The sequence below is a fragment of the Labrus bergylta genome, chromosome 1 (genome assembly GCF_963930695.1).
Source record: "Labrus bergylta chromosome 1, fLabBer1.1, whole genome shotgun sequence".
In the NCBI taxonomy this organism is placed as follows: Eukaryota; Metazoa; Chordata; class Actinopteri; order Labriformes; family Labridae; genus Labrus; species Labrus bergylta.
This window is the reverse complement of record NC_089195.1, coordinates 14,729,185-14,753,257: the sequence shown is the minus strand read 5'-3', so window position 1 is coordinate 14,753,257 and position 24,073 is coordinate 14,729,185. Positions and strand designations below refer to the sequence as shown.

Sequence of the window (24,073 nt, the reverse complement as noted above, 5' to 3'; positions counted from 1 at the left end):
TGTAGAGTCGGAGTGAAACATTTTCTCTCTCGCATGCAAAAAATGAAAGGAATCTTTTTCAGGCATCTCGTAATTTGTCTTAGTCTCTTTTTTTTAAATAATTTGTGAGAGAGTCGTATCGTGAGTTGAGTGAATCGTTACATCCCTAATATGGAGACTACACTATTTAATACTACTAGGCACATGACATTTTGTAATCACAGTAGCACTTATTGCTGCACTTTATGACGTAGCTCTGTGTGCAGTAATCAACGTGTTACCATCATTTACACAATGAACATCATGCTGTTCTGAGGGGGGAGCAAAAATAGAGATTAAGACCATGAACTCATTGGGAAAGCTTTTAAGGAGGGAATGAATCAACTTAGAAGTGAGAATATTTTCTCATCACTTCTAAATAATCTGACGTCTTTGTGTAACCACTGTCTCGCCCTGCTGGCCATTACAAAGACTGCAAGTTCAGGGTTCTGCTGCATTTGCTTTACTTTTGAAAACACTTCATAAACAGTCAATGGAAATGCTGAAGTGAGATATTGTTAAAGATAAACAATTTGAGTGGCATGCGGCCGTGCAGAAGCTTTTTATTTTTGCCTTTACACTTGCAGCATCCTGCTGTGTGTTGCATCATGACACCGCTCTGTATTGTGACATGTAATGTCCTGTTAAGTTGAGACACAGGGACGCAGCTGTCCTCGGGGCTGGCTGATGTTCGCCTCCAGCTGTTACTACATCTCCTCTCAGCGAAACAGGAAAAACTGGGATGAAAGCCGGGTGGACTGCCTGCAGAGAAACGCCGACCTGGTGGTCATCAACAGCAGACAGGAACAGGTGACTTAATATTCCTGTACTAATGATTGTTCCATTTGAAACATGCTAAGTTTTTTTTGGGGTTGGTTTCAGTAGGTTAGTAGAAAATTTGAACTGAAAGACTCAGTGGTTGATCGGTTAATTGTTCTAAAAATAGCATCAAACATCAAAAAAAGAGAGAGAAAAACACTGGAAAACAGAAAACACAATGCAGCCGTTTAATAGCATGCATGGAGAGCATAGTGGTCGTGTGTATACAGTCTATGCACAGAGCAGCAGTCACAGTATAGAAACTCCCCCTCCCATTTGCTCAAGGTGAATTCTCCGGGGAATATCCTGCGGCGTTTTCACATCAGCTCACTGGGACTTACTGCAGAAAAAATACTAAGGGTGTGGCAGGAGAAACTCTGGATGAAGTCTGAGTGAAAAATGTGGCTGTTTGCGTTCACACATGCAGCTCCTCCTGGAAATATCCTGAGCTTTTCAGGAGATTTCTGCAAGTGTGAAAGCCCAATATAGGACACAGAAAACCGTTTAAGATTCATGAATGTAGAAACAAGGACGCAGGATATTCATCTGGACTGTGAGATACTTCTGTGTGTCAGAGTCTGTTGTTTATGAGCGTGTTGTTTTATGACAGGCCTTCCTCACTGGATTCACAGAGGCAGCATGGGTCGGGATGACTGACAGGGAGCAGGAGGGGACTTGGCTGTGGGTCGATGGAACAGAAGTGGACAAAGACAGGTGAGGTATTTATAAACATATGAGCCCACCCATTTAGAGGACTATAGTCTCTGTACATGTGGCATGACCCAACCGCTAAGCCATCTGCACCCCTTAATATGTCAGTTTTTGACAAAGATTGTATAAATAATGGATATTTAAAGGTGGAAAAGTTGCATATTGTTTTATGCTTTATTATAGTGTGAGTGTAGAAATTAGCTATTCAGACCAACTTCGTTTTTCAACCTGGCTCTAATTATCTTAATTTCTGCTGTGAAAATGGAAACTTTAATATGGGTGTGTATTCGACTTCTGTGGCTCCTGGCACCAGCCTCCAGTGGACACTCGAGGAACTGCAGGTTTTTGCATTTCAGCATTGGCTTCATTGTTCAACACCCGAGGTTGCTGCTCGTTTTTTGGCACTGTAAAGAATGAAAACAGATTTTATATGATAAAAAATGTAATATACCAAAGTAAAGGACTGTCTAACTGCAAGAGGAAGCAGTAAAAAATATTTTCAAATATTACCCTTAGCTCTTACTGATTTGTTTATAAGGCTTCTTTAGGTGGCTAAAATAAAGTTATAACTTTCTGGTGAATGTTGTAATAAAAAAAAATATATGTTCAACAGGTGACACGTCTGGCTTGTACGACACCCTATTTGCATAACTCTCACCTGATTTGAATGACCAGCATACGAACGTAACCGTCACCTTATAAGGTGTCATGAAACTAGTCTCTGAGCAGATTACAACACCTGTCTACCTGGGTCGACAGGTGGTGTGTTAAAATATAACTGTGACATTTGCTAAAGAACACTGGTCTAATTGTACATAGTTCACACATTTCCTGTTAAGCAGATGCCTCTGCGCGAACTTCTGCCTTTCTTTGAATTAAGATGCAGACTCAGTCTCAACTTGGTTTACCACTAATCTGCTCTACAACAGTTGTTCCATATCCATCCTTCCCCTTTGAATACAATGTATAAAAGCGTGTTCCCTCTTTGCCCCCTTTGAGCTTCTCTGCAGACTGCATGACACTCTGTACTGCTGCTCCTTCTTGCAAGAACTAAAGAACAACGAAAGCCATTTGAAGACTTCTTTCATTTATTACAAATTCTTTATTAACAATTTTGCCGTGACAACCAAACCCAAGAGGCTGCGACAGAGATGACCACCACTTCCAGTGAGTATCAGAGACAGCTGAGATCATGAAAGTGCTGTGGTGTTCTGAGTAAGACAACAGAAGAGTACTGACTTTGTGATTGTTCAAGCTCTTCTCATTTAAATACACAACTGGTACCACGAGAACAAATAGTCAACTTGTTGGTGTAGTCATATTTTTTTTCTTCTTGTCTTAGACTTCCGATCTCTTTTGTGCAAACTGTTTTCTTTTTACTTCATTTTTTTATTTATTATTTTTTTATTATAATTCTTCCTTTGTTTAAGTTTGTTTTCAGGCTTTTTGATGAAGGACAGTAGATAGAGTTGGAAATAGGGACAAGAGATTTTTCAATGACATGTGGGAAAAAAACCCCTGGGTGGATGAAGGATGATATCCTTCATACATGGGGGATATGAAATTACAGTGAGTCTATTTAGCACCCTGCCTTCTTCCTCTTTTAACTTATTATGTTTTCAAAAAATGTCTGTGTTCTTAAAAGTTTTTATTTTATTTGGATAAACTTAAAAAATACATTTCTGGGCTGCACGGCTGTGATTGGCGAACAATCCAGGGTGTACCCCGCCTCTCGCCCATTGACAGCTAGGACAGGCTGGATAATGAATGAATGGATGGATGATTATTGTTTTACTTTAAAGGTATTTTTTATGGAAAACAGAAACTTAACATTTTAATAAATATCAGAAATTGGGATTTATTGTATGTTATAGAATTCGGATACTTTCGTGTGGTTCTCCTGGGCGTCGGCCTGCTGTGTATTCTTCAAGGAAGCCTCAACATCGCTCTGAGACTCGCTCTCAGTAAGCCTTCTGTTAAAGGTAGATCATCCAACGGGACACTGCAACACTCAGGCTCAGCATAGAACGTTAGAAAGACAAAGTTAGCAACAAGCTGGAAAACAGAGTGGAGCATTTGGCTAAAGATTCAGTGTTATCTCTCAGTTAAGAGGACCAAAAAACAAAACAAAAATCATGTCATGTTCTCCGACAGTCTGCTCCTGACATCTTCATGAGTTGCCTGTTCACACACGCACCTCACAGCGGGAAACCCTCCCTCTAGGGAGGTGAGGGCGGAGTCTCAGGAGGCAAGACATGACGAAATAAAAAAAAGAAGAGGCCACTTTCACCAGTCACGTGATATAAATATCATCAGCTCCTCTCGCCTGCTCACTGTGAAGTTTCCTGAATATTTCCTGCATTTTCCTACATCATCATTCCGACATTGCCCTGAAATGTTAGTAGTGGGGTAGCAGGAAAGAAAATCTGTGTAGAGTCGGAGTGAAACATTTTCTCTCTCGCATGCAAAAAAAGAAAGGAATCTTTTTCAGGCATCTCGTAATTTGTCTTAGTCTCTTTTTTTTAAATAATTTGTGAGAGAGTCGTATCGTGAGTTGAGTGAATCGTTACATCCCTAATATGGAGACTACACTATTTAATACTACTAGGCACATGACATTTTGTAATCACAGTAGCACTTATTGCTGCACTTTATGACGTAGCTCTGTGTGCAGTAATCAACGTGTTACCATCATTTACACAATGAACATCATGCTGTTCTGAGGGGGGATCAAAAATAGAGATTAAGACCATGAACTCATTGGGAAAGATTTTAAGGAGGGAATGAATTAACTTAGAAGTGAGAACATTTTCTCATCACTTCTAAATAATCTGACGTCTTTGTGTAACCACTGTCTCGCCCTGCTGGCCATTACAAAGACTGCAAGTTCAGGGTTCTGCTGCATTTGCTTTAGTTTTGAAAACACTTCATAAACAGTCAATGGAAATGCTGAAGTGAGATATTTCTTAAAGATAAACAATTTGAGTGGCATGCGGCCTTGCAGAAGCTTTTTATTTTTGCCTTTACACCAAAAGATGCAAGATGTTTATTATTTAAACTATATGCATTTGTAATTTATATCAGCATACCCTTTGAGGTTTGATTCACCTGTCTCATCAGCCTGCACCTTGTTATGTTCACTTGCAGCATCCTGCTGTGTGTTGCATCATGACACCGCTCTGTATTGTGACATGTAATGTCCTGTTAAATTGAGACAGAGGGACGCAGCTGTCCTCAGGGCTGGCTGATGTTCGCCTCCAGCTGTTACTACATCTCCTCTCAGCAAAACGGGAAAAACTGGGACGAAAGCCGGGTGGACTGCCTGCAGAGAAACGCCGACCTGGTGGTCATCAACAGCAGACAGGAACAGGTGACTTAATATTCCTGTACTAATGATTGTTCCATTTGAAACATGCTAAGTTGTTTTTGGGTTGGTTTCAGTAGGTTAGTAGAAAATGTGAACTGAAAGACTCAGTGGTTGATCGGTTAATTGTTCTAAAAATAGCATCAAACATCAAAAAAAGAGAGAGAAAAACACTGGAGAACAGAAAACACAATGCAGCCGTTTAATAGCATGCATGGAGAGCATAGTGGTCGTGTGTATACAGTCTATGCACAGAGCAGCAGTCACAGTATAGAAACTCCCCCTCCCATTTGCTCAAGGTGAATTCTCCGGGGAATATCCTGCGGCGTTTTCACATCAGCTCACTGGGACTTACTGCAGAAAAAATACTAAGGGTGTGGCAGGAGAAACTCTGGATGAAGTCTGAGTGAAAAATGTGGCTGTTTGCGTTCACACATGCAGCTCCTCCTGGAAATATCCTGAGCTTTTCAGGAGATTTCTGCAAGTGTGAAAGCCCAATATAGGACACAGAAAACCGTTTAAGATTCATGAATGTAGAAACAAGGACGCAGGATATTCATCTGGACTGTGAGATACTTCTGTGTGTCAGAGTCTGTTGTTTATGAGCGTGTTGTTTTATGACAGGCCTTCCTCACTGGATTCACAGAGGCAGCATGGGTCGGGATGACTGACAGGGAGCAGGAGGGGACTTGGCTGTGGGTCGATGGAACAGAAGTGGACAAAGACAGGTGAGGTATTTATAAACATATGAGCCCACCCATTTAGAGGACTATAGTCTCTGTACATGTGGCAAGACCCAACCGCTTAGCCATCTGCACCCCTTAATATGTCAGTTTTTGACAAAGATTGTATAAATAATGAATATTTAAAGGTGGAAAAGTTGCATATTGTTTTATGCTTTATTATAGTGTGAGTGTAGAAATTAGCTATTCAGACCAACTTCGTTTTTCAACCTGGCTCTAATTATCTTAATTTCTGCTGTGAAAATGGAAACTTTAATATGGGTGTGTATTCGACTTCTGTGGCTCCTGGCACCAGCCTCCAGTGGACACTCGAGGAACTGCAGGTTTTTGCATTTCAGCATTGGCTTCATTGTTCAACACCCGAGGTTGCTGCTCGTTTTTTGGCACTGTAAAGAATGAAAACAGATTTTATATGATAAAAAATGTAATATACCAAAGTAAAGGACTGTCTAACTGCAAGAGGAAGCAGTAAAAAATATTTTCAAATATTACCCTTAGCTGTTACTGATTTGTTTATGTGAGGCTTCTTTAGGTGGCTAAAATAAAGTTAGCTTTAAAGCCTGTCAACAGCTGTATATACTCAGGCTTTTGTGTCCTTAATACAGCTTTTCAAACAAAGGCCATCAACTTTAGGCAATACACTCACTGTTAATGAGTTCCTCAAATGGTCTCACATCAAAAAAACTAAACTATTTAAATTTGCTGAAAGAAATGACTCCAAGGAAAAAAAAAATACATGAAAAAAGCTGCAGCATGTCTCTAATTCACACCAGGATCAGTTAAAACAAATATTAAAAAATGATCTTTCTTCTGTTTGTAGATTGCAGTGGGCGAGTGGTCAGCCTGATGATGCGTCCAGAGGAGAAGACTGTGGCGACCTTCACACAAGGATCACTTTCATCGGCTTGAACGACTTCAACTGCAGCGCCAGATCCCAGTGGATTTGTGAGAAAAGGTTACAGTAGTTTGCACTGAGTCATGGTGTGTAACACACAGTCAGTACTAAGATGTAACTGTATCATTGCATGTCATAACATCTGACGTCTCTTTGAACTCTTCTCATTCTTCTGTCTCCTGTTTCTTTATAATAAAATTTTTAGGCTCAAATATTCAACAAGCAACACAGACCTCTGTTTTCAATGTAGGAATCGTTAAGATACGGGGTTTCTTTCTTTTATCATTTCTGTTTCTCTTTAATGTCTTTCTTTCTTTTCTGTTACTTTTGCCCTTGATGTATCAGGTGAGACATTGTTTGGATGTCATTAATATTTAATTCATCGTCTAACAAGATCAAAGTGATTCAGACTTGAATTAACCCATTAATGATCGGCTACTAAATTTAATACGTGAAAGGGGCTATATGTAACTTTCAAAAATACTGCCTTAGTAGCGATACCGCATGACCATTAGGCGAACTGCATCAGTAACCTGTTGCTCGTCATACATGCTCGTACGTACACAAACGAGCATCATCATGTATTCATTCTCCATCCTACAAACGACAGTCTCGGCAGGCACTGGCTGAGAGCAGAAGTGTGTGATGAGATTGTACTGTTGATCTCTGTAAGTAGAGCAGAGTGAGGAGGACATCGAGAATGCACATATAACATCACTTCCTGGAGCATTTGCGGTAAATACGACCCGGGTAAAAATGTTACACAGGCAACACAGATAGACACTGAACATCTACTTTTTCACATCAGTTAACTGTTCGCTTATAAATGGGCGATAAAAAATGATTTATACATGTAAAAAGTTACATATAGAACCTTTAAGGAAAATTCCCACCGATTTTTTTTCTGTTGTGGCTGCTGGTTAGCTGAAAATACATGCGGACACAATAAACAGGAAACATTTTGTGTCATTGCTTATTTATCATGCCCTAATAGGGAGCAAAAGTTGTTTAACAAACTCAATTGCTGTGTTAAATATCCTATTGGCACTTATTCAAAGCATATATTATTGTAATTTAAAGGTCACATATTATGCAAAGTATACATTATCATGTTTTTCTAACACAAATCCCTATAGTCTGTCTACAAACCACCCAATTATAAGAAAGGTCCATCATTTATTTTAAATTATTTTAAAGTAATAAAACCAGAAAACCTTTATGATGATTTAAAGCCTTTAGTGTGAGAATAATGAAAACAAGTACTTGTGAGAACATATGATAACCGATGATGATTGTGCTGATGTGTTATAATATGACTGTGTGAGGCATTTGCTAAAAACAACTGTCATGACACCTAGCCCACGAATTTCCTGTTAAGCAGATGCCTTTGCACAAACTTCTGCCTTTCTTTGAATTAAGATACAGACTCAGTCTCAACTTGGTTTACCACTAATCTGCTCTACATCAATTGTTCTATATCCATCCTTCGCCTTTGAATACAATCTATAAAAGTGTGTTCCCTCTTAGCCACCTTTGAGCTTCTCTGCAGACTGCATGACACTCTGTACTGCTGCTCCTTCTTGCAAGAATAAAAGAACAACGAAAGCCATTTGAAGACTTCTTTCATTTATTACAACTTCTTCATTAACAACCAAACCCAAGAGGCTGCGACAGAGATGACCACCACTCCCAGTGAGTATCAGAGACAGCTGAGATCATGAAAGCGCTGTGGTGTTCTGAGTAAGACAACAGAAGAGTACTGACTTTGTGATTGTTCAAGCTCTTCTCATTTAAATACACAACTGGTGCAGCAAGAACAAATATTCAACTTGTTGGTGTAGAGTCATAATCTGACTTTTTTCTGTCTTATCTTAGACTTATTATCTATTTTGTCCAAACTGTATCATTATTTTCTTTAACTTTTTTTTACTTATTTATTATTTTTTACTTCTCATTCTTCCATTTTTAAAGTTTCTTGTCAGGCTTTTTGATGCAGGACAGTAGATCAAGTTGGAAATAGGGATACGAGACTTTACAATGAAGTGCTGGGAAAGTAGCCACAGGTCAGAGTCGAACCTGGGCCACCCGCATGGAGGATGATATCCTCCGTACATGGGGGGTGCGACATTACATCAAGGCTATTTAGCATCCCGCCTACTTCCTCTTTTAACTTATTATGTTTTAAAAATGCTTCTGTAATATTTTAAAAAAAATGTCTTTGGGAAAAACTTACAAATACCACAATTGGGCTACATGGTGGTGCATTGGCTAGAAGTGTTCCCTCACAGCTAGGAGGTTCCCGGTTCAAATCCCCGTCCTCCAGGAACCTCTCAGTGTGGAGATTGTATGTTTTCCTCGTGTGTGGGTTCTCTCCGGGTACTCCGGCTTCCTCCCACAGTCTAAAGACATGCTCGTTCGGTTAACTGGTGACTCTAAATTGTTTGTAGGTGTGAATGTGTGGCTGGCTGTCTGTCTCGATATGTCAGCCCTGTTATTGACTGGTGAACAGTCCAGGGTGTAACCCCCCAATGACAGCTGGGATCGGCTCCAGCCCCCCGCGACCCTGAATGAGGAAAAGCAGTCGAGATAATGGATGGATAGATGGATATTGTTTTACTTGGAAATTATTTTTAAGGAAAATGGGAATATTTTTTCATTGTACGTTACAGAATTCGGACCTCTGCCCGTGATTCTCCTGGGCGTCGGCCTGCTGTGTGTTCTTCAAGCAAGCCTCAACATCGCTCTGAGACTTCCTCTCAGTAAGCCTTCTTTTAAAGGTAAATCATCCAGCATGACTCTGCACCACCATCCATCTGCTTCATGAAGCTTTAAAGTGTCATGAAGCTCCTTGTTTTAGTTTTATAACCTTCTTTATAACTTTTTGGTTTACTCCCATTGCTCATGCTCAGCAGTGAACAACACAAAGACAAAGTTAGCAACAAGCTGAAAAACAAAGTGGAGCATTTGGCCAAAGATTCAGTTGTGTCTCTCAGTAAAGAGGACCAAAAATGAAAAAGAAAAATCATGTCATATGGACATCAAAACCTATATCCTTTGATGCCAGAATCTCAATAATAAAAATGATGGTATCACCTGAAGTTAACTTCCTTGCCTCTATGCTTCCTCTGAATCCACTGATTGGATACTGGGATAAATTACAGTTTAATTACCGGTTTTATTTGGAACAATAAAAGACCAAGGATTAAACTTAAAACTCTTCAAAAAGAAAAATCAGCAGGAGGATGGGGGGGGGGGGTCCCTAATTTTAAACTGTATTACTGGTCTTTCGGATCCCACAAATCTCACATCTTGGCGCTCTGTAGAAGACAATTTAGTATTTCCACATAGACTACAAGACTTAATTCATTCAGAAGTCCCTCTCAAACAAGCGATTTGGTACTTTAATTTCAAATGTTTTGACTACATGGAAACTATCAACAAACCACACAAAATCTAACAAAAAGTGGCACTATTACACCCCAATATTCCATAACCATAATTTGTTACTTGGTGGTTGGACACTGGCTTATCCAACATGGTCAAATAATGGAATTCATTTACTTGGACAAATGTTTAATGCTAACGGTCTCTGTACATTCCAAGAATTACAGCAACAGTATAACTTACCTGGTTTCTCCTTCTTTTTATACTTGCAGCTCCGTTCTGCCTTAAAGGCATACGGAGTTCCATGGAATTCTGAATCAACTAAACATGAACTTACAAACCAACTATACAACACCAACATGACCAAAGGAACGATATCAACATTGTAGCGGCGTTCCTGAATATGAAGCCGCTGAGAGGCTGAGGTTGGGCCTAATGTATTTGTCCGACGCGCTTTCAAAAGAAAACTGTGATCCGTAAAAATAAGTTTGACTTTTTTATTAACGTAAAAAAGATAATCAACTTAACTTATAATAACGTGCATTAACTCATAATCACAGTGAACTAGAAACAATAGCGGTCAACAAAAAATACGGCCACCCAGCTCACCCCCTCTCTTCCACTGAGAACAAAAGGTGAACAGGTGAGTTAAATCAACACATCTCCGCCCATACCCATGTGACCCGACATCCCCATACTCAACACAATCCTAATAAATGATATAATAATCAATAACCCAAAACACCAATATATAACAAACTACCTTAACCTTAAATAAATAGCACAAAGACAATTACACCAATCCATGGCTCCAACAAACATTGTACTCCCAGATAAAGAAAAGTCTTGATAGACCTCTTCCAATTCAAACAAGCTGGCAAAAACAAAGTTTAATCTCTCCTGAGATAGCTTGGGAAGTTATCTGGAGGAATATTAAACAAGCCCTTGAAAAAATCCAAACCACCAATCCATTCGTTTAAGATTTGTGCACCGGACTTATTTTACACCATAACTAGATATAGGCTTAAGTTAATTTCATCTCCTCTATCTGTTCACAAGGTTGTATAGGGACGGGGCGGGGTAGGGACAGGGTCACTCACCAAGGAAACAAATGTTTGACATTTAGTTGTGTTATAGTGTACTGTAGGTTTGTTTATGTAAATATAGTTGTGGATACACACACGACATATATGATGTATTTAAATTGTCTACACAGATGAAGATCTGCAAATCACTTGCACCTTCGTAAGTTAAGTTATGTAGGCCTATTTATTTTGACGTTTGAGTGTTGACATTGTGATTATGTCCAACATTCTAAGTAATTTCTGTTTCTGTTAAACCGTTTTCAGAATGTATTTGTGTGTATAGGCCTAAATGCTGCCAACTCAATAAAAAGTTTTTCACAAAAAAAATATCATGTAATATGTAACCCGTGGAATTAGATGCCACACAAGGCACAATTAATTTGGGGTTTTAGTAGCAGTATTTTATTTGTAAACCACAAGTTAGTAAATTTTAACAGAGTGCATAAGCTACCTTTCTTCACCTCTGGCTATGTGTTACAATACCAGTTAACTTATTTAGCTTTCCCAATGAGTAGCTTCAGATAAAGAAATATAAAGAAAACAAAGACCCCAAAATATGGCAGTGGGCTTAAAGGCTTTAAATGCGATTTTTTGATCCAGCAGATGTCGCCCTTGAGCACCAGCATGAAACCACTCGCGGTGCATTGTTGTGTTAGCATGCTAATGCTAGCGATCTTTATTATGCTCGCATCTTCACACTGCATGTAAATTTACCCGAAATTACCGTGATCTAGAAACACTTAACACATTAAGCAGTGAGTACAGTATGTTATTGTTCTTTTCTCTAGTCCCTCAATTAAACAAATTTTATACGTGAGGGGAGGAGTCAGCTGGCCATCCCGGCGATGTCAACAAACTGATGATAGGACTCAGAAAACTTGGAAAACATCACAGACAGTGGGACTCGGGTGTTACACTCATTGTAGACAGTCATTACTCACAGAGTTATTTTCAGAGGATATACCGTAAAATCCGGTGTATAAGACGCACTTTTAATACCTATTCTTTTGTCTTCAAAGTTGGCTGTGTCTTATACATTGGTGCAACCAATATACCAGTACAAAATACTGAAACGTGACATCTTTACCGCGGGTGCAGCAGCCACTATCACTGTGACCTGAAGTGATTCAAAACCTATCCCCATTCATTGTGTATTGAAAGCTGAGTGCACGCTGTGCTGGGAAAGACAGTGACACAGACCAGGCTGGCTGCGCAACTTTCACATCTTTTCTCCCTCATGAGGTGATAATCATACATTTACAGAAAACAGAGGTATATTGTTCCGTAAATAAACCTTGTGGAGTGATCTTTTGATTGAAAGAGTCCTATATTAAAGTTAAATAGTAACAAGCGGAGTCGGGCAGCTTGACTTGCAAGCTAGCAGGACTGTTCCTCTGCCAACTTTCCCTGCAGCAGGCTGAGAGCTCAACTACCGTACTGTAGCTAGTAGGAGCAAAACTCCCGAAAGTGAAAACAGACCGAACTAAAAGAGCGACACAGCTGTACAGAAACTGCACGTTGTAGACATCGCTGAACACAATATAAATCGTCACGCAGGAAAACAGTTTCAACTTTTTTTTCTCTCGAAGAGACCTTAAAAACAGGGTGCGTCTTATACACCGGTGAGACTTATATTTTTCCGGATTTTACGGTACTTGATTTCTATTACATTTATGTGTGAAAAATCACATATAAAGCCTTTAAGCTATCGATAGAAAACAGAAAACAAAACCTGTTAATTACTGATTCAACAAACAAATATTCTGAAATGTTACTTACATTTCAACAGTTTTCACAAGACCCTCACCTGGAGCTCCCTGAAGATGACACCGTCTGTTACACTGTTAATCCTTAAAACAAAATACAATAAGTGGAAACTCTGTACTCGTTCATTCTACAAAGCGCTTTTACATAGGATGCTAATTTAAGCTAGCCTCATTTACCTTGAGAAATTAAACACAGTACTCGGCAGCTGGCGCCCGCAATCCAACTGCATCCGACCTAGTAGTACCTAAAACAAACCATCTTGTTACCAAATGGACATACAACGTTTTCTACAGTGATATTTTGCAAGATATATAATGCAGTTTCAACATGTTTTACTTACTACTGTCTCATACTTTTCACAAGGATAACAGTGCCGTCAACTCTGGTAAATCCCCAGATTCTTCGTGTGCAATGTAAACAGGAAGAAAGACCATGATGCACTTGGCGAAGTAACCTTGTTGCTACTCAATACTGCCACCTAGCGATCAAAACTTAAATCTGTCTGTGGCGGCCCACTATCAATCTAAAACTAATTTCTATGACTTAATGTCACATGCATACAAAAACAACACAGAACATGTACATTTGATCTAAACCATCATTTAACATTTTGGAATTATAACTAAGTGGATAAAATAGATTTAAATGACTTTTACCACCCGGTTACAAATATGTACTCTGACAGTCTGCTCCTGAAATCTTCATGAGTTGCCTGTTCACATATTTTTACAGTCTATGGTTCACACACGCACCTCACAACGGGAAACCATCCAGTCTCAGGAGGCGAGACATGACAAAAAAAAGTAAAGTGTATTGACAGTTTTTGCCTTTATATCAATACAAGGTGTTTTATACAAATTCAAAATATAGATAATGGATGGATGGATATTGTTTTATTGTTTTTATTCACATTTTTAAGGAAAATGGGAATAACTTTCTATTGTATGTTACAGAAGCCGGACACTTCCGTTTGATTCTCCTGGTCGTCGGCCTGCTGTGTATTCTTCAAGCAAGCCTCAACATCGCTCTGAGACTCGCTCTCAGTAAGCCTTCTGGTAAATCATCCAGCATGACTCTGCACCACCACCCAGCTGCTTCATGAAGCTTTAAAGTGTCTTGAAGCTCCTTGTTTTAGTTTTATAACCTTCTGCACAACTTTTTGGTTTACTCTCATTGCTCATGCTCAGCAGTGAACAGCACAAAGATAAAGTTAGCACCAAGCTGGAAAACAAAGTGGAGCATTTGGCCAAAGATCGAGTTGTGTCTCTCAGTAAAGAGGATCAGAAACTAAACAAAAATGATGTCATATATACTCTGACAGTCTGCCCTCATCTTCATGAGTTGCACAACGGGAAACCACCCCTCTGGGGAGGTGAGGGCGGAGTCTCAGGAGGCGAGACATGACGAAAAAAAGTAATGTATGATGCTATGATGACAGTTTTTGTCCTTATATCAATGCAAGGTGTTTTCAACAAATTCAAAGTATTAATGATCAAGTGGAAGATGCCACTTGCATGCAGAAGAGTTTGAGCTGCTTCGTTCAAGCAAGGCAATTTCAGCGGTGGCTAACCAGTCACATGATATAAATACCATCAGCTCAGCCCGCTTGCTCAAGGTGATGTTTCTTGAATATTTCCTGCGTTTGTACATCAGCTCATCCTGACTTTACCCTGAAATGTTGCAAGTGTGGTAGTATTAAAAGTCCAGGTATAGTTGGAGTAAAACATTTTGTCTTTTCCGTTCACACATGCAGCTCACCCTGAAAGTTATAGGGAATTAAGGAGTTTTGTGCAATCGTGAAAACAATATGGAGACTACACCATTTAATCGTGTTAGACACATAACATTTTGTAATCACAGTAGCACTTATTGCTGCACTGTATGACGTAGCTGTGTGCAGTAATCAAATTCTGACCATCATTTTCAGAATGAACATCATGCTGTACTGAGGGAGACTCAAAACTAGAGATTAAGACCATGAAAATGGGAATAATTTTCTTTTGTATGTTACAGAATTCAAACACTTGCGTGTGGTTCTGAGCGTCGTTCTGCTGTTTATTCTTCAAGCAAGCCTCAACATCGCTCTGAGACTCTGATCTCAGTAAGCCTTCTGTTAAAGGTAGATAAGATAAGATAAACTTTAATGCCCCAATGGGAAATTTAAAGTAAATGACTAAAACCATAAATATGTAATACTTATTATGTTATGTTAACAGGCTGTAAACATGTTTATTTCTGCTGTAAAAATTGACATTCTAATGTAAATCCTGTTTCCCCAGAAAGAAACGACTGCAATGAGAACAGCAAATGAGTCAAAAAAGCTGCAACATGTCTCTAATTCACACCAGGATCAGTTAAAACAAATATTAAAAAATGATCTTTCTTCTTTTTGTAGGTTGCAGTGGGTGAGTGATGGAGCGTCCGGAGGAGAAGACTGTGGCGACCTTCACACAAGGATCACTTTCATCGGCTTGAACGACTTCAGCTGCAGCGCCACATCCCAGTGGATTTGTGAGAAAAGGTTACAGTAGTTTGCACTGAGTCATGGTGTGTAACACACAGTCAGTACTAAGATGTAACTGTATCATTGCAGGTCATAACATCTGACGTCCCTTTGAACTCTTCTCATTCTTCTGTCTCCTGTTTCTTTATAATAAAATCTTTAGGCTCAAATATTCAACATGCAACACAGACCTCTGTTTTCAATGTAGGAATCGTTAAGATACGGGGTTTCTTTCTTTTATCATTTCTGTTTCTCTTTAATGTCTTTCTTTCTTTTCTGTTACTTTTGCCCTTGATGTATCAGGTGAGACATTGTTTGGATGTCATTAATATTTAATTCATCGTCTAACAAGATCAAAGTGATTCAGACTTGAATTAACCCATTAATGATCGGCTACTAAATTTAATACGTGAAAGGGGCTATATGTAACTTTCAAAAATACTGCCTTAGTAGCGATACCGCATGACCATTAGGCGAACTGCATCAGTAACCTGTTGCTCGTCATACATGCTCGTACGTACACAAACGAGCATCATCATGTATTCATTCTCCATCCTACAAACGACAGTCTTGGCAGGCACTGGCTGAGAGCAGGAGTGTGTGATGAGATTGTACTGTTGATCTCTGTAAGTAGAGCAGAGTGAGGAGGACATCGAGAATGCACATATAACATCACTTCCTGGAGCATTTGCGGAAAATACGACCCGGGTAAAAATGTTACACAGGCAACACAGATAGACACTGAACATCTACTTTTTCACATCAGTTAACTGTTCGCTTATAAATGGGCGATAAAAAATGATTTATACATGTAAAAAGTTACATATAGAACCTTTAAGGAAAATTCCCACCGATTTTTTTTCTGTTGTGGCTGCTGGTTAGCTGAAAATACATGCGGACACAATAAACAGGAAACATTTTGTGTCATTGCTTATTTATCATGCCCTAATAGGGAGCAAAAGTTGTTTAACAAAACTCAATATATCACAAAAAATACTTCTACACTCAATTGCTGTGTTAAATATCCTATTGGCATTTATTCAAAGCATATATTATTGTAATTTAAATGTCCCTATAGTCTGTCTACAAACCCCCCAATTATAAGAAAGGTCCATCATTTATTTTAAATTATTTGAAAGTAATAAAACCAGAAAACCTTTATGATGATTTAAAGCCTTTAGTGTGAGAATAATGAAAACAAGTACTTGTGAGAACATATGATAACCGATGATGACTGTGTTGATGTGTTATAATATGACTGTGTGAGGCATTTGCTAAAAACAACTGTCATGACACCTAGCCCACGAATTTCCTGTTAAGCAGATGCCTATGCACAAACTTCTGTCTTTTTTTTTAATTAAGATACAGACTCGGTCTCAACTTGGTTTACCACAAATCTGCTCTACAACAGTTGTTCCATATCCATCCTTTCCCTTTGAATGCAATGTATAAAAGCGTGTTCCCTCTTTGCCCCCTTTGAGCTTCTCTGCAGACTGCATGACACTCTGTACTGCTGCTCCTTCTTGCAAGAATAAAAGAACAACGAAAGCCATTTGAAGACTTCTTTCATTTATTACAACTTCTTTATTAACAATTTTGCCGTGACAACCAAACCCAAGAGGCTGCGACAAAGATGACCACCACTTCCAGTGAGTATCAGAGACAGCTGAGATCATGAAAGCGCTGTGGTGTTCTGAGTAAGACAACAGAAGAGTACTGACTTTGTGATTGTTCAAGCTCTTCTCATTTAAATACACAACTGGTGCAGCAAGAACAAATATTCAACTTGTTGGTGTAGAGTCATAATCTGACTTTTTTCTGTCTTATCTTAGACTTATTATCTATTTTGTCCAAACTGTATCATTATTTTCTTTAACTTTTTTTTACTTATTTATTATTTTTTACTTCTCATTCTTCCATTTTTAAAGTTTCTTGTCAGGCTTTTTGATGCAGGACAGAAGATCAAGTTGGAAATAGGGATACGAGACTTTACAATGAAGTGCTGGGAAAGTAGCCACAGGTCGGAGTCGAACCTGGGCCACCCGCATGGAGGATGATATCCTCCGTACATGGGGGGTTCGACATTACATCAAGGCTATTTAGCATCCCGCCTACTTCCTCTTTTAACTTATTATGTTTTAAAAATGCTTCTGTAATATTTTAAAAAAAATGTCTTTGGGAAAAACTTACAAATACCACAATTGGGCTACATGGTGGTGCATTGGCTAGAAGTGTTCCCTCACAGCTAGGAGGTTCCCGGTTCAAATCCCCGTCCTCCAGGAACCTCTCAGTGTGGAGTTTGATGTTTTCCTCGTGTGTGGGTTCTCTCCGGGTATTCCGGCTTCCTCCCACAGTCTAAAGACATGCTCGTTCGGTTAACTGGTGACTCTAAATTGTTTGTAGGTGTGAATGTGTGGCTGGTTGTCTGTCTCGATATGTCAGCCCTGTTATTGACTGGTGAACAGTCCAGGGTGTAACCCCCCAATGACAGCTGGGATCGGCTCCAGCCCCCCGCGACCCTGAATGAGGAAAAGCAGTCGAGATAATGGATGGATAGATGGATATTGTTTTACTTGGAAATTATTTTTAAGGAAAATGGGAATATTTTTTCATTGTACGTTACAGAATTCGGACCTCTGCCCGTGATTCTCCTGGGCGTCGGCCTGCTGTGTGTTCTTCAAGCAAGCCTCAACATCGCTCTGAGACTTCCTCTCAGTAAGCCTTCTTTTAAAGGTAAATCATCCAGCATGATTTTGCACCACCATCCATCTGCTTCATGAAGCTTTAAAGTGTCATGAAGCTCCTTGTTTTAGTTTTATAACCTTCTTTATAACTTGTTGGTTTACTCCCATTGCTCATGCTCAGCAGTGAACAACACAAAGACAAAGTTAGCAACAAGCTGAAAAACAAAGTGGAGCATTTGGCCAAAGATTCAGTTGTGTCTCTCAGTAAAGAGGACCAAAAATGAAAAAGAAAAATCATGTCATATGGACATCAAAATCTATATCCTTTGATGCCAGAATCTCAATAATAAAAATGATGGTATCACCTGAAGTTAACTTCCTTGCCTCTATGCTTCCTCTGAATCCACTGATTGGATACTGGGATAAATTACAGTTTAATTACCGGTTTTATTTGGAACAATAAAAGACCAAGGATTAAACTTAAAACTCTTCAAAAAAAAAAATCAGCAGGAGGATGGGGGGGGGGTCCCTAATTTTAAACTGTATTACTGGTCTTTCGGATCCCACAAATCTCACATCTTGGCGCTCTGTAGAAGACAATTTAGTATTTCCACATAGACTACAAGACTTAATTCATTCAGAAGTCCCTCTCAAACAAGCGATTTGGTACTTTAATTTCAAATGTTGTACAAGTTAGTAAATTTTAACAGAGTGCATAAGCTACCTTTCTTCACCTCTGGCTATGTGTTACAATACCAGTTAACTTATTTAGCTTTCCCAATGAGTAGCTTCAGATAAAGAAATATAAAGAAAACAAAGACCCCAAAATATGGCAGTGGGCTTAAAGGCTTTAAATGCGATTTTTTGATCCAGCAGATGTCGCCCTTGAGCACCAGCATGAAACCACTCGCGGTGCATTGTTGTGTTAGCATGCTAATGCTAGCGATCTTTATTATGCTCGCATCTTCACACTGCATGTAAATTTACCCGAAATTACCGTGATCTAGAAACACTTAACACATTAAGCAGTGAGTACAGTATGTTATTGTTCTTTTCTCTAGTCCCTCAATTAAACAAATTTTATACGTGAGGGGAGGAGTCAGCTGGCCATCCCGGCGATGTCAACAAACTGATGATAGGACTCAGAAAACTTGGAAAACATCACAGACAGTGGGACTCGGGTGTTACACTCATTGTAGACAGTCATTACTCACAGAGTTATTTTCAGAGGATATACCGTAAAATCCGGTGTATAAGACGCACTTTTAATACCTATTCTTTTGTCTTCAAAGTTGGCTGTGTCTTATACATTGGTGCAACCAATATACCAGTACAAAATACTGAAACGTGACATCTTTACCGCGGGTGCAGCAGCCACTATCACTGTGACCTGAAGTGATTCAAAACCTATCCCCATTCATTGTGTATTGAAAGCTGAGTGCACGCTGTGCTGGGAAAGACAGTGACACAGACCAGGCTGGCTGCGCAACTTTCACATCTTTTCTCCCTCATGAGGTGATAATCATACATTTACAGAAAACAGAGGTATATTGTTCCGTAAATAAACCTTGTGGAGTGATCTTTTGATTGAAAGAGTCCTATATTAAAGTTAAATAGTAACAAGCGGAGTCGGGCAGCGTGACTTGCAAGCTAGCAGGACTGTTCCTCTGCCAACTTTCCCTGCAGCAGGCTGAGAGCTCAACTACCGTACTGTAGCTAGTAGGAGCAAAACTCCCGAAAGTGAAAACAGACCGAACTAAAAGAGCGACACAGCTGTACAGAAACTGCACGTTGTAGACATCGCTGAACACAATATAAATCGTCACGCAGGAAAACAGTTTCAACTTTTTTTTCTCTCGAAGAGACCTTAAAAACAGGGTGCGTCTTATACACCGGTGAGACTTATATTTTTCTGGATTTTACGGTACTTGATTTCTATTACATTTATGTGTGAAAAATCGCATATAAAGCCTTTAAGCTATCGATAGAAAACAGAAAACAAAACCTGTTAATTACTGATTCAACAAACAAATATTCTGAAATGTTACTTACATTTCAACAGTTTTCACAAGACCCTCACCTGGAGCTCCCTGAAGATGACACCGTCTGTTACACTGTTAATCCTTAAAACAAAATACAATAAGTGGAAACTCTGTACTCGTTCATTCTACAAAGCGCTTTTACATAGGATGCTAATTTAAGCTAGCCTCATTTACCTTGAGAAATTAAACACAGTACTCGGCAGCTGGCGCCCGCAATCCCACTGCATCCGACCTAGTAGTACCTAAAACAAACCATCTTGTTACCAAATGGACATACAACGTTTTCTACAGTGATATTTTGCAAGATATATAATGCAGTTTCAACATGTTTTACTTACTACTGTCTCATACTTTTCACAAGGATAACAGTGCCGTCAACTCTGGTAAACCCCCAGATTCTTCGTGTGCAATGTAAACAGGAAGAAAGACCATGATGCACTTGGCGAAGTAACCTTGTTGCTACTCAATACTGCCACCTAGCGATCAAAACTTAAATCTGTCTGTGGCGGCCCACTATCAATCTAAAACTAATTTCTATGACTTAATGTCACATGCATACAAAAACAACACAGAACATGTACATTTGATCTAAACCATCATTTAACATTTTGGAATTATAACTAAGTGGATAAAATAGATTTAAATGACTTTTACCACCCGGTTACAAATATGTACTCTGACAGTCTGCTCCTGAAATCTTCATGAGTTGCCTGTTCACATATTTTTACAGTCTATGGTTCACACACGCACCTCACAACGGGAAACCATCCAGTCTCAGGAGGCGAGACATGACAAAAAAAAGTAAAGTGTATTGACAGTTTTTGCCTTTATATCAATACAAGGTGTTTTATACGAATTCAAAACATAGATAATGGATGGATGGATATTGTTTTATTGTTTTTATTCACATTTTTAAGGAAAATGGGAATAACTTTCTATTGTATGTTACAGAAGCCGGACACTTCCGTTTGATTCTCCTGGTCGTCGGCCTGCTGTGTATTCTTCAAGCAAGCCTCAACATCGCTCTGAGACTCGCTCTCAGTAAGCCTTCTTTTAAAGGTAGATCATCCAGCATGACTCTGCACCACCACCCAGCTGCTTCATGAAGCTTTAAAGTGTCTTGAAGCTCCTTGTTTTAGTTTTATAACCTTCTGCACAACTTTTTGGTTTACTCTCATTGCTCATGCTCAGCAGTGAACAGCACAAAGATAAAGTTAGCACCAAGCTGGAAAACAAAGTGGAGCATTTGGCCAAAGATCGAGTTGTGTCTCTCAGTAAAGAGGATCAGAAACTAAACAAAAATGATGTCATATATACTCTGACAGTCTGCCCTCATCTTCATGAGTTGCACAACGGGAAACCACCCCTCTGGGGAGGTGAGGGCGGAGTCTCAGGAGGCGAGACATGACGAAAAAAAGTAATGTATGATGCTATGATGACAGTTTTTGTCCTTATATCAATGCAAGGTGTTTTCAACAAATTCAAAGTATTAATGATCAAGTGGAAGATGCCACTTGCATGCAGAAGAGTTTGAGCTGCTTCGTTCAAGCAAGGCAATTTCAGCGGTGGCTAACCAGTCACATGATATAAATACCATCAGCTCAGCCCGCTTGCTCAAGGTGATGTTTCTTGAATATTTCCTGCGTTTGTACATCAGCTCATCCTGACTTTACCCTGAAATGTTGCAAGTGTGGTAGTATTAAAAGTCCAGGTATAGTTGGAGTAAAACATTTTGTCTTTTCCGTTCACACATGCAGCTCACCCTGAAAGTTATAGGGAATTAAGGAGTTTTGTGCAATCGTGAAAACAATATGGAGACTACACCATTTAATCGTGTTAGACACATAACATTTTGTAATCACAGTAGCACTTATTGCTGCACTGTATGACGTAGCTGTGTGCAGTAATCAAATTCTGACCATCATTTTCAGAATGAACATCATGCTGTACTGAGGGAGACTCAAAACTAGAGATTAAGACCATGAAAATGGGAATAATTTTCTTTTGTATGTTACAGAATTCAAACACTTGCGTGTGGTTCTGAGCGTCGTTCTGCTGTTTATTCTTCAAGCAAGCCTCAACATCGCTCTGAGACTCTGATCTCAGTAAGCCTTCTGTTAAAGGTAGATAAGATAAGATAAACTTTAATGCCCCAATGGGAAATTTAAAGTAAATGACTAAAACCATAAATATGTAATACTTATTATGTTATGTTAACAGGCTGTAAACATGTTTATTTCTGCTGTAAAAATTGACATTCTAATGTAAATCCTGTTTCCCCAGAAAGAAACGACTGCAATGAGAACAGCAAATGAGTCAAAAAAGCTGCAACATGTCTCTAATTCACACCAGGATCAGTTAAAACAAATATTAAAAAATGATCTTTCTTCTTTTTGTAGGTTGCAGTGGGTGAGTGATGGAGCGTCCGGAGGAGAAGACTGTGGCGACCTTCACACAAGGATCACTTTCATCGGCTTGAACGACTTCAGCTGCAGCGCCACATCCCAGTGGATTTGTGAGAAAAGGTTACAGTAGTTTGCACTGAGTCATGGTGTGTAACACACAGTCAGTACTAAGATGTAACTGTATCATTGCAGGTCATAACATCTGACGTCCCTTTGAACTCTTCTCATTCTTCTGTCTCCTGTTTCTTTATAATAAAATCTTTAGGCTCAAATATTCAACATGCAACACAGACCTCTGTTTTCAATGTAGGAATCGTTAAGATACGGGGTTTCTTTCTTTTATCATTTCTGTTTCTCTTTAATGTCTTTCTTTCTTTTCTGTTACTTTTGCCCTTGATGTATCAGGTGAGACATTGTTTGGATGTCATTAATATTTAATTCATCGTCTAACAAGATCAAAGTGATTCAGACTTGAATTAACCCATTAATGATCGGCTACTAAATTTAATACGTGAAAGGGGCTATATGTAACTTTCAAAAATACTGCCTTAGTAGCGATACCGCATGACCATTAGGCGAACTGCATCAGTAACCTGTTGCTCGTCATACATGCTCGTACGTACACAAACGAGCATCATCATGTATTCATTCTCCATCCTACAAACGACAGTCTCGGCAGGCACTGGCTGAGAGCAGGAGTGTGTGATGAGATTGTACTGTTGATCTCTGTAAGTAGAGCAGAGTGAGGAGGACATCGAGAATGCACATATAACATCACTTCCTGGAGCATTTGCGGAAAATACGACCCGGGTAAAAATGTTACACAGGCAACACAGATAGACACTGAACATCTACTTTTTCACATCAGTTAACTGTTCGCTTATAAATGGGCGATAAAAAATGATTTATACATGTAAAAAGTTACATATAGAACCTTTAAGGAAAATTCCCACCGATTTTTTTTCTGTTGTGGCTGCTGGTTAGCTGAAAATACATGCGGACACAATAAACAGGAAACATTTTGTGTCATTGCTTATTTATCATGCCCTAATAGGGAGCAAAAGTTGTTTAACAAAACTCAATATATCACAAAAAATACTTCTACACTCAATTGCTGTGTTAAATATCCTATTGGCATTTATTCAAAGCATATATTATTGTAATTTAAATGTCCCTATAGTCTGTCTACAAACCCCCCAATTATAAGAAAGGTCCATCATTTATTTTAAATTATTTGAAAGTAATAAAACCAGAAAACCTTTATGATGATTTAAAGCCTTTAGTGTGAGAATAATGAAAACAAGTACTTGTGAGAACATATGATAACCGATGATGACTGTGTTGATGTGTTATAATATGACTGTGTGAGGCATTTGCTAAAAACAACTGTCATGACACCTAGCCCACGAATTTCCTGTTAAGCAGATGCCTTTGCACAAACTTCTGCCTTTCTTTGAATTAAGATACAGACTCGGTCTCAACTTGGTTTACCACTAATCTGCTCTACAACAGTTGTTCCATATCCATCCTTTCCCTTTGAATGCAATGTATAAAAGCGTGTTCCCTCTTTGCCCCCTTTGAGCTTCTCTGCAGACTGCATGACACTCTGTACTGCTGCTCCTTCTTGCAAGAATAAAAGAACAACGAAAGCCA

General features: G+C 39.1%; 1 protein-coding gene across 4 annotated transcripts; it reads left to right on the top strand.

Moving 5' to 3' along the window:
* Positions 1 to 679: 679 nt before the first annotated feature.
* LOC109986863 (C-type lectin domain family 10 member A-like) lies at positions 680 to 24,073 on the top strand. Of its 4 annotated transcripts, XM_065954744.1 has the most exons (14): positions 680 to 828; positions 1,448 to 1,551; positions 3,423 to 3,530; positions 4,767 to 4,918; positions 5,537 to 5,640; positions 6,476 to 8,242; positions 9,220 to 9,327; positions 13,740 to 13,841; positions 14,800 to 14,905; positions 15,182 to 16,938; positions 17,915 to 18,022; positions 20,967 to 21,074; positions 22,033 to 22,138; positions 22,415 to 24,073. In XM_065954744.1, the coding sequence occupies exons 2-6, from the start codon at positions 1,527 to 1,529 to the stop codon at positions 6,618 to 6,620; spliced, it is 534 nt and encodes a 177-aa protein (XP_065810816.1). In that variant the 5' UTR covers positions 680 to 828; positions 1,448 to 1,526; the 3' UTR covers positions 6,621 to 8,242; positions 9,220 to 9,327; positions 13,740 to 13,841; positions 14,800 to 14,905; positions 15,182 to 16,938; positions 17,915 to 18,022; positions 20,967 to 21,074; positions 22,033 to 22,138; positions 22,415 to 24,073. The 4 variants fall into 4 exon arrangements, with proteins under 4 accessions (XP_065810816.1, XP_065810823.1, XP_065810820.1 ...); XM_065954751.1 differs by lacking the exon at positions 14,800 to 14,905; XM_065954748.1 differs by lacking the exon at positions 22,033 to 22,138.

Bases quoted from the DNA above. Each gene is read 5' to 3' on its own strand.
- LOC109986863 (XM_065954751.1), top strand. From the start codon at position 1,527: ATGGAACAGAAGTGGACAAAGACAG. The intron at 3,531-4,766 runs GTAGATCATCCA...AAATTGAGACAG, and splicing joins CAGTAAGCCTTCTGTTAAAG to AGGGACGCAGCTGTCCTCAG. The intron at 4,919-5,536 runs GTGACTTAATAT...GTTTTATGACAG, and splicing joins TCAACAGCAGACAGGAACAG to GCCTTCCTCACTGGATTCAC.